This window comes from Esox lucius, chromosome 20, assembly GCF_011004845.1.
Source record: "Esox lucius isolate fEsoLuc1 chromosome 20, fEsoLuc1.pri, whole genome shotgun sequence".
NCBI lineage: Eukaryota > Metazoa > Chordata > Actinopteri > Esociformes > Esocidae > Esox > Esox lucius.
In genome coordinates, this window is record NC_047588.1 from 26,652,870 (window position 1) to 26,662,922 (window position 10,053).

The 10,053-nt window shown below is 46.7% G+C and overlaps 1 protein-coding gene across 6 annotated transcripts in view; it reads left to right on the forward strand.

Annotated features, from left to right (window-relative positions):
- Positions 1-9,460, forward strand: part of chd4b (chromodomain helicase DNA binding protein 4b) — a 29,180-nt gene extending 19,720 nt beyond the window's left edge. For 4 of the 6 annotated variants that reach the window (XM_029115358.2, XM_029115360.2, XM_029115361.2 and 1 more), the window contains exons 30-41: positions 2,825-2,916; positions 3,109-3,242; positions 3,462-3,606; positions 3,746-3,902; positions 4,735-4,829; positions 4,919-5,114; positions 5,204-5,260; positions 5,376-5,552; positions 6,015-6,123; positions 6,295-6,427; positions 7,259-7,454; positions 8,113-9,460. In XM_029115358.2, coding sequence (XP_028971191.2) covers positions 2,825-2,916; positions 3,109-3,242; positions 3,462-3,606; positions 3,746-3,902; positions 4,735-4,829; positions 4,919-5,114; positions 5,204-5,260; positions 5,376-5,552; positions 6,015-6,123; positions 6,295-6,427; positions 7,259-7,454; positions 8,113-8,312 — 1,691 coding nt within the window. In that variant the 3' untranslated portion in view covers positions 8,313-9,460. Of the gene's footprint in view, positions 1-2,824; positions 2,917-3,108; positions 3,243-3,461; positions 3,607-3,745; positions 3,903-4,734; positions 4,830-4,918; positions 5,115-5,203; positions 5,261-5,375; positions 5,553-5,633; positions 5,987-6,014; positions 6,124-6,294; positions 6,428-7,258; positions 7,455-7,629; positions 7,839-8,112 lie in introns of those variants that run through there. The other 2 variants (XR_003777548.2, XM_029115362.2) reach the window with 2 other exon arrangements.
- The last annotated feature ends 593 nt before the right edge of the window (positions 9,461-10,053 follow it).

Consider the following 10,053-nt stretch of genomic DNA (forward strand, 5'->3'; position numbering starts at 1 on the left):
CCAGGTCCTGCCGTGTAGTTCTTGTCCCTCACCATCCTCATGATCATTGATGCCCCACAAGGTGAGATCTTGCATGGAGCCCCAGACCGAGGGCGATTGACCGTCATCTTGAACTTCTTCCATTTTCTAATAATTGCGCCAACAGTTGTTGCCTTCTCACCAAGCTGCTTGCCTATTGTCCTGTAGCCCATCCCAGCCTTGTGCAGGTCTACAGTTTTATCCCTGATGTCCTTACACAGCTCTCTGGGCTTGGCTATTGTGGAGAGGTTGGAGTTGATTGAGTGTGTGGACAGTTGTCTTTTATACAGGTAACAAATTCAAACAGGTGCAGTTAATACAGGTAATGAGTGGAGAACAGGAGGGCTTCTTAAAGAAAAACAAACATGTCTGTGAGAGCCGGAATTCTTACTGGTTGGTAGGTGATCAAAGACTTATGTCATGCAATAAAATGCTAATGAATTATTTTAAAATCATACAATGTGATTTTTTGGATTTTTCACAGTTAAAGTGTACCTATGATAAAATATACAGACCTCTACATGCATTGTAAGTAGGAAACACTGCCGATTTTGCAGGTTATCAAATACTTGTTCTCCCCACTGTATGTGTTGTTTATTAAACATACTGTATATTGAGGCAAGAATTAAAGACTGGAGCTTAGCATTTGTTAAATACAACTCAAAAGATGAATGACTTCTGAGAGACAAAAACACAATTTTGATTTATACTGTGTTGTTTTGAATGGTACTGTTCAGTGAGCAACATCACAGTGTTGACAGGCCTAGTCGGCCTGTGTTTTACCTAGCAGGTGTACTGTTGAGTTTTAGGTTAGTAATGAAATGTTCTTGGTGCGTGAAGTAGACTATACAAATGTCAAAACATGATGTCCACCCGCGCAGAAGCTTGAGGAAGCCCCATATAATTTATTTTCCGCAAAATAAAAAAAATCCCCAAAATAGGATTGGCCTTATAATGTGTTTGTCTTTTATTTGAAATGTCTTTTAATCCTTAATTTCATCCACCTTTTTAGAAAGTTATGGACGGTCATGTAAAAAGTATCCTAAAACACACTTCACATGTTCAGTGGGTAAATAAGTACTGTGTTCAAATGCAACGTTAGTAACATTAGCAACATTGGTTTTGGGAAACAGCCCTGAAATGTAACAATGCCCCTACTAAGCATCTAATTATTAACATCGGGTGAACATACATGAGTAAAATTGCCTAGTAAGGTGTATATATCTCTCTATAACATCTGATTAGCATCTTTTCTGTTTATACAAGCCAAAGCAACATTCCTGTGTGAGAGCAGCAATTATCATTCTGTAAATACAATAGTATATAAACAGACAAAAACATAGCATTTTAAACTATACAGAAGCTTCTTATTTAAAGACATACAGTATCTCACTGCTGGCAAGTGAGTACACCCCTCACATTTTGTATATATTTGTTAATATCTGTTCATGTGACAACACTGAAGTAATGACTCTTTGCTACAATGTGAAGTAGTGAGTGTACAGCTTGTATAAAAGTGTACATTTGCTGTTCCCTCAAAATTACAAAACGCAGCCATTTATGTCTAAAGCGCTGGCAACAAAAGTGAGTACACCCCTAAGTGAAAATGTCCAAATTGGGCCCCAAGTGTCAATATTTTGTGTGGCCACCATTATTTTCCAGCATTGCTTTAACCCTCTTGGTAATGCAGTACACCAGAGCTTCACAGGTTGCCACTGGAGTCCCCTTCCACTCCTCCATGACGACATCACAGAGCTGGTGGATGTTAGAGACCTTGTGCTCCTCCACCTTCCGTTTGAAGATGCCCCACAGATGCTCATTAGGGTTTAAGTCTGGAGTCAGTCCATCACCTTTACCCTTCAGCAAGGCAGTGGTCGTCTTGGAGGTGTGTTTGGGGTCGTTATCATGTTGGAATACTGCCCTGCCTAGTCTCCTAAGGCAGGGGATCATGCTCTGCTTCAGTATGTCACAGTACATGTTGGCATTCATGGTTCCCTCAATGAACTGTAGCTCCTCAGTGCGAGCAGAACTCATGCAGCCCATGACACTCCCACCGCCATGCTTGACTGTAGGCAAGACACACTTGTCTTTGTATTTCTCACCTGGTTTCCGCCACAAACACTTGACACCATCTGAACTAAATACGTTTATCTTGGTTTAATCAGACCACAGGACATGGTTCCAGTAATCCATGTCCTTAGTCTGCTTGTCTTCAGCAAACTGTTTGCAGGGTTTCTTGTGCATCATCAAGAGAAGGGAAAATGGCTAATTGGGCCCAATTTGGACATTTTCACTTAGTGTGCTCACTTATGTTGCCAGCGTTTTAGACATTAATGGCTGTGTGTTGAGTTATTTTGAGGTGACAGCAAATGTACACTGTTATACCAGCTGTACACTCACTACTTCACATTGTAGCAAAGTGTCATTTCCTCAGTGTTGTCACATGAAAAGATATAATCAAGTATTTGCAAAAATGTGAGGGGTGTACTCCTGTGAGATACTGTATGTCACGGTTAAGGGCTGTTCCACATGGAATACCTGGCTACGGTTATTAGCTGTAATATATTGGCCATGAACCGCTGATGTTATTATGAAATGGTTACCATTCAGAGTAAAAAAAAAATCAATTTAGGTAATATTTTTTCGGATACAAAATATGGTCTAATATACCTTGCCTTTCAGCCTGTTAGCATCCAGGACTCAGTTAATCTGCACAGTTTGTTATGAAAGAAAATTTTGTTTTTGTGTTTGTCAGTACACATTAACGTGTGTAAAACTGATCTAGCCTCATTTCTACTCCAACCAGCCAACTCCCGCAGGCCGAATCGCAAGGGGCTGAGGAACGAACGGGACAAACCACTGCCCCCCCTGCTGGCCAGAGTGGGAGGAAACATCGAGGTCAGACTGCAGCTTCTGTTTGTCTCTGTCTGGCTCTCTATTTCTTCTGATATTTCTTATATCTACTTCTATTAGCAGTCCTCTCACTCTCCGTGTCCACCTCTGCCTGTATGCTTTTCATCTGTCTTCACCATTGTACTGTACAGTCTTTCAGAATATGTTGCTCTTACCTAACGCCTCTCACCTTCTTAGGTGTTGGGTTTCAATGCTCGTCAGAGGAAGGCCTTCCTGAATGCAGTGATGCGTTATGGGATGCCTCCCCAGGATGCCTTCACCACCCAGTGGCTCGTCAGGGACCTCAGGGGGAAGTCCGAGAAAGAGTTCAAGTGAGTATAACAGAAACCCAAATAACAGAAATGGTGTGGAAAATTTTGAGGAAACGATGGCTTGGGGGAAAGATTGTAAATCTCTTCTTCTGGAGTGGTCCAGCATTTTAAGCCTCTGCTTTAGAGAAATTTATTTAACTGTGTTTTAGGTTTCATATTTTTTTTTACTACAACCTATGATCTTTGCAACCCCCCCCCCCCCCCTCGTCACTATCTCAGGGCCTACGTCTCCCTCTTCATGCGTCATCTCTGTGAGCCTGGGGCTGATGGCGCAGAGACCTTTGCTGATGGAGTTCCGCGGGAGGGGTTGTCACGACAACACGTCCTTACACGCATTGGTGTGATGTCGTTAATCAGGAAGAAAGTAAGTGTTGTTGCCCAGCAGTCGCCGGTTCGTAAGTGTGAACAACTAATCATTTCCTTTTTTTGTATTTCGCTGAAGTCACTGGTTTCGCAGTTGTTTCCAGTTAATGTGATTGCGTGTTATCTGGACCGCTGTGAAGGTGCAGGAGTTTGAGCATGTGAACGGTCAGTGGTCCATGCCATGGATGATGGAGCTGGAGGAGAACAAGAGGCTGGCGGCCATCGCTGCAGGGGAGGACACGAAAACACCCTCAACAGGAACCCCTGCTGACACACAGCCCAACACCCCTGTCCCAGGTAGACACACAGCCCAACACCCCTGTCCCAGGTAGACACACAGCCCAACACCCCTGTCCCAGGTAGACACACAGCCCAACACCCCTGTCCCAGGTAGACACACAGCCCGACACCCCTGTCCCCAAGTAGACACGCAGCCCGACACCCCTGTCCCCAAGTAGACACGCAGCCCGACACCCCTGTCCCCAAGTAGACACGCAGCCCGACACCCCTGTCCCCAAGTAGACACGCAGCCCGACACCCCTGTCCCAGGTAGACACGCAGCCCGACACCCCTGTCCCCAAGTAGACACGCAGCCCGACACCCCTGTCCCCAAGTAGACACGCAGCCCGACACCCCTGTCCCCAAGTAGACACGCAGCCCGACACCCCTGTCCCAGGTAGACACGCAGCCCGACACCCCTGTCCCCAAGTAGACACGCAGCCCGACACCCCTGTCCCCAAGTAGACACGCAGCCCGACACCCCTGTCCCAGGTAGACACGCAGCCCGACACCCCTGTCCCCAAGTATACACGCAGCCCGACACCCCTGTCCCCAAGTATACACGCAGCCCGACACCCCTGTCCCCAAGTATACACGCAGCCCGACACCCCTGTCCCCAAGTATACACGCAGCCCGACACCCCTGTCTCAGGTAGACACGCAGCCCGACACCCCTGTCCCCAAGTAGACACGCAGCCCGACACCCCTGTCCCCAAGTAGACACGCAGCCCGACACCCCTGTCCCCAAGTAGACACGCAGCCCGACACCCCTGTCCCCAAGTAGACACGCAGTAGATATGTTCAACTGTAATCCATTTCTCTCTTTCTCTGCCTCTCCCCACCCTCTACAGAGGATGTCAATAAGACTGACGATGCTGGGAAGGAGATGGATGTCCAGAAGGAAGTAGAGTCAGAAAAGGGTCCTGGCAAGACCGAAGACCCAGAGGTGAGGGCTTACATTTTCACATGATTCATCACACTAGTTGTCAGTATGGTCCCATTAAAACCCAAATCCAACCCATGTCCCCTGTCCAGATTATTGAAATCCCAGATGAGATGGAAACAGCATCTGAAAAGAAAGATACAGAGTCCCCCTCGACAGAAGAGGAGAAAGAAAAAGTAAAGGACAAAGAGACAGAAGAGAAGGAACCTAAGGGGACCTCTAATGAGAAAGAGGTAAAGGGTGAAATGTCAGAGCCCACCGCTGGGACAGAAGAGGCCAAACTAAAAGGTGAGCCTGGACAGTCAGGATGCATTCATGTAATGTACAAAGTGCTCCCGTTTCATGTGATTGTAAACCTGAGCTGTTTTCTGTTTTAGCTGAGGACAGCAAGGAGGAGATGATGGACACCAGCCCCTCTGTGGAGGACAAGAAAGGTACACACACACACACACCACAAATACCCACACACACACACACACACACACACGTCACAAATACACTCACCCCACAAATTCGCAGAACTTGCTATAATATTATTACTCACTTCAGAGCAAAAGGAAGAGAAAGATGTTGTGAAGACGGAGGAGTCTGCCAAGCTGCAGAATGGAGAGAATGCTAAAGGAGTGATAGCAGTGTCTTCAGCGATGGTAGTTAATGTGAGTGAGGAGAAGAAGAAAGCTACCAAACAGAGGTTCATGTTCAACATTGCAGATGGAGGATTCACAGGTAATTTCCCTGTAAATACATACATGTGGTTGAGTTGCTGAATCCCACTCCCTGACTATTTAACATCTAACGTGTGTACAGAGCTCCACTCCCTGACTATTTATCATCTAACGTGTCTATGAAGCTCCACTCCCTGACTATTTATCATCTAACGTGTCTATGAAGCTCCACTCCCTGACTATTTATCATCTAACGTGTGTGTACAGAGCTCCACTCCCTGACTATTTATCATCTAACATTTCTATGAAGCTCCACTCCCTGACTATAAATCATCTAACGTGTGTGTACAGAGCTCCACTCCCTGACTATTTATCATCTAACGTATGTGTACAGAGCTCCACTCCCTGACTATTTATCATCTAACGTATGTGTACAGAGCTCCACTCCCTGACTATTTATCATCTAACGTATGTGTACAGAGCTCCACTCCCTGACTATTTATCATCTAACGTGTGTGTACAGAGCTCCACTCCCTGTGGCAGAACGAGGAGAGGGCAGCCACAGTCACCAAGAAAACATTTGAGATCTGGCACCGTCGCCATGACTACTGGCTTCTTGCAGGCATCATTCAGTATCCTTTGACTCCGTGTGAGGTTCACTAGTCAGGTGTGGACGTTGGGCTGAAACCAGAGCCTATGGGGAGCAGGGCTGGTGACCTGTGCACCACTCAGCATGTCAGCGTTGGGGAGGGACACCTGGGGGTCATTATGATGTCACCATCTTTGACTGTGGCGCCTCTCAGACACGGGTACGCTCGCTGGCAGGATGTGCAGAACGACGTCAAGTATGCCATCCTCAACGAACCATTTAAAGGAGAGATGAGCCGTGGGAACTTCCTGGAGATTAAAAACAAGTTCCTGGCCAGAAGGTTTAAGGTGGGCTGGCTTTCTTCCTCTCTCTCTCCCCCTCTCTCTGATCCCTAGACTACTCTAATGCTGTGTTTTATTTTACTGTTACTTAAACAGGCCGTTTGTGAACCTATTCTTATTTACATACTTCAATGTTACGGGGGAGGAGGAGCAATTAGTGTTAACTGTCTTGCTCAGGGACCGAACAGCTTAGCACTTCACCTTGGCGGACCCCAGTCAGATGCCCTAACCACTACACCACCTTGCTGCCACTTACAGCATTGTCATATTGCCCCTGTAGTGCCGTCATCATGGCAGCGTGTCATATCACCTTTACAGCGGTTTTCAGGGCGCTGCGCGGATATCATGGTGAGATTGATGGGTCGAAACATCAGGGAAGCAGCAGCCGAGATGTGTGGTTTCCACTATGCATTTTATCTTCCCACCACAGCCAAAGATGTGTATAACTAGCCCCTGTTTCTGGTTGTATCTGCTACAGCAACACACACAGGTGGAAGAAGAGCTGCTCTGCTCCCTGTCACTTTGAAGTTCATATTGGTGTAGTATTCCACATCTTTAGGTATACTCCTTTCCACTAGTCCAGTTAGAAGTAACTGCTGCAGAATTATACATTTCCCTCAGCACAGTGATTGACCCAATGGGAGAATGTATATGTTGCCTTGGGAAATGCAGTGTCGATAATTTCTTCACCATGTTGAGAGAACATAACGTGCAGTCTGGGACTACTGACTGAGGTGCTGCCTTGATCTGTGCGGTTAAAGGCGATGGTGTTTCAGCTTCCAAGCCCAACTGAAAGGTCCTCAGTCTCTCTGATGGCCCCTCCGTGTCTCCCCCTAGCTGTTGGAGCAGGCATTGGTGATTGAGGAGCAGCTTCGCCGGGCGGCCTACCTCAACATGTCTGAGGACCCAGCCCACCCCTCCATGGCCCTGAACACGCGCTTCAGCGAGGTGGAGTGCCTGGCCGAGTCCCACCAACACCTCAGCAAGGAGTCCATGTCAGGGAACAAACCCGCCAACGCCGTACTTCACAAAGGTAGGCTTTACGCACGCACGCACGCACGCACATGTCGCCCTGTTGTTAGACTGGTTTGATTCTCCCATTTCTCATTTTAGTTTTTCTATTTCTATTTTCCTCACCCACTTCCATCATCTTTTTTTATTTCTCTCCCTCTCTCCATCCCTTTCATTGTTTCCTAAACTCTATGAAGCCCTCCCAGGTGGCGCTGCCATCTAAGGCGCTCTTTCGTAGCACCAACCTGACCGCCAAAGTCTAGATTTGATTCTTGACTGTGCCGCTAGCTGACGAGTGGCTGGAAAGCCTCATGGGTGATGCAAATTCTCCCGCATCGCCCAGGGAGGGGGGAGGCATAGTCAGCAGGGATTTCCTGGTCTCATCGCGCTCTAGCAACTCCCTCAGGTAGATTGTGCGCCTGCAAAGCTAAAAAAAAAAAAGGTTGTCAGGTGAGTGAGCGGGCTCTCACACGTTGACCCATGTGACTTCCTGGTTGGAAGAGCAGTGTAGAAAAAAGCACCAAGTTTGGCGTGGATGCCTAGGAGGAAGGCTTGCCACGATCTTTAGCTTTCCTGAATCCATTGGGAGTTGTCGCGATGAGACAGGGCTATAGATATCGTGGGGTAAAAACTGTGTTAGTTTGACATTGATCATGATAGTAATGCTTCCTTTCCTTTAGTTCTCAAACAGCTAGAGGAGCTTCTCAGTGACATGAAGGCCGACGTCACACGTCTCCCAGCTACAATCGCCAGGATACCACCTGTCGCTGTACGGCTGCAGATGTCAGAGAGGAACATACTCAGCCGATTGGCTAGCCGGGGTTCAGAGGTCACTGGCCAGAGCCAATCACAGACAACGCAGATGCAGGTGCCGCGCTGACAAGTCCCATCCATCTTCCCCTAGGAGTCCTCCCTCCCGCGTTTTGGAATCGGGAAAGTGACCCTCATCTCACCCCGCTCTCCTGTCCCCAGACCCGAAGTCACACTCTGGACAGTAGAGTCTCTCTACCCCCCCCCCCCCCCTTAAACACCTCTACTCTGGAAACCGTAGACTACAACTACTCTGCTTCCTCTTCACTTAACGACACCTAAAGGAACACGGCCTCTCTGCTCCCCTGGGAACTTCCCGTCTTGACAGTATCTTCCTGATGAACTAAATCACTGTCTGTTATGTGTTGAACCTTCACAGAAAGGTTGTTTTCACTGTATAAACTAGACGGCTGCATAGCTGGCTCTGTCCCATAGAATTTGAATGGGTAGAATGAACATTTCCACTCTAGTGAACGTTTTATGATAATACGTGGACGTGGTTCTGTGGGTGTGCAGAACTCCATTTGATATGCAACATGTACCCTTCAATTGATCATCAGTGGGTATACAAGATCATTTGGAATTTAGATCAATTTCTGTTCCGCCTATTCCAGTTTTGGTTGTGCTTGTGTTGTGTGTGCGTGAGTTTGTCTATCTGTGCGTGCGTGGGTGGGTGGGTGTGTGTGGGTGTGCGTGTGTGCGCGCACGCGCACTTATTCTCTCCTGCAGTCTGTTGTTGACAGTGAGCTCTATGCTTTACCGCAGAGAGACTTAATTACCGTCAACAAATGAGAACACTTTAGGATACTAATATTGCTACTCTTTGGTTCTGTGTTACACTTCTGCTCCTCCCACTCTGTTCACAGCTCCCCTCACCTGCAAACTCAGGTGGCCATGACATTAGCCTGTGATTGGCTATCCCTACATACACTTCTGCATACACCGCTACACTGATTGGCTTCTTGAATGACTGCATCAGAAATGTTTCTGAAGACTTCTGTCCCCTTTTTGCCCAAATAAGGACATGCAACAGAACCACACATTTAGACACCTGGGACAGCATTGAGAATGATTGCAATCTCTAAGTTAATTTAATTTCTTACAGTCAAATGTTTTGTTATTTTACATTTTGCGATATTATTATGGTTACCACCTTGTTGTTTTTAACGGTGCAGTTTCTTTTTAAGAACTATAATAAAAAGGGTAACAGTTTGAGAAGTTTGTTTCCTTGCCCTTTATTATGTAGTTGAATGAATAATAAGACTGAATGATTAGATTGAGATGACCAGGGTGTTACCACCACCAGTCTTAATCTGAATGACTAGATTGAGATGACCAGGGTGTTACCGCCACCAGTCTTAATCTGAATGATTAGATTGAGATGACCAGGGTGTTACCGCCACCAGTCTTAATCTGAATGATTTAGATTGAGATGACCAGGGTGTTACCACCACCAGTCTTAATTTACTGTATAGAAAGTAAGCAGCACAAGAACACCGGTACATGAAGAGGATGGAGTGTGATGGCAAATGTACTACTGAAAAGGTGAAAAAGAAAATTTGCATTCAAACAAATTTAAATTTGCAGGAGAGGGAAGGAGAACAACAGTCGTGTGTGGACAGTTACAGAAAGAGGAACAGGCTTATTCTTCCAGACAGACAGTGAGAGGGGTAATTAAGTAAATTGAAGAAAATTACAGGGTGGGAGAAAGTACTGTGAGGTTGGAGCGCCTGCTGATAACTTATCAGTACAGAGGGAGGGAAATGGGGAGAGGGAGACGGCAGACAGGACGTGTGGAGACCAAGTAGGAA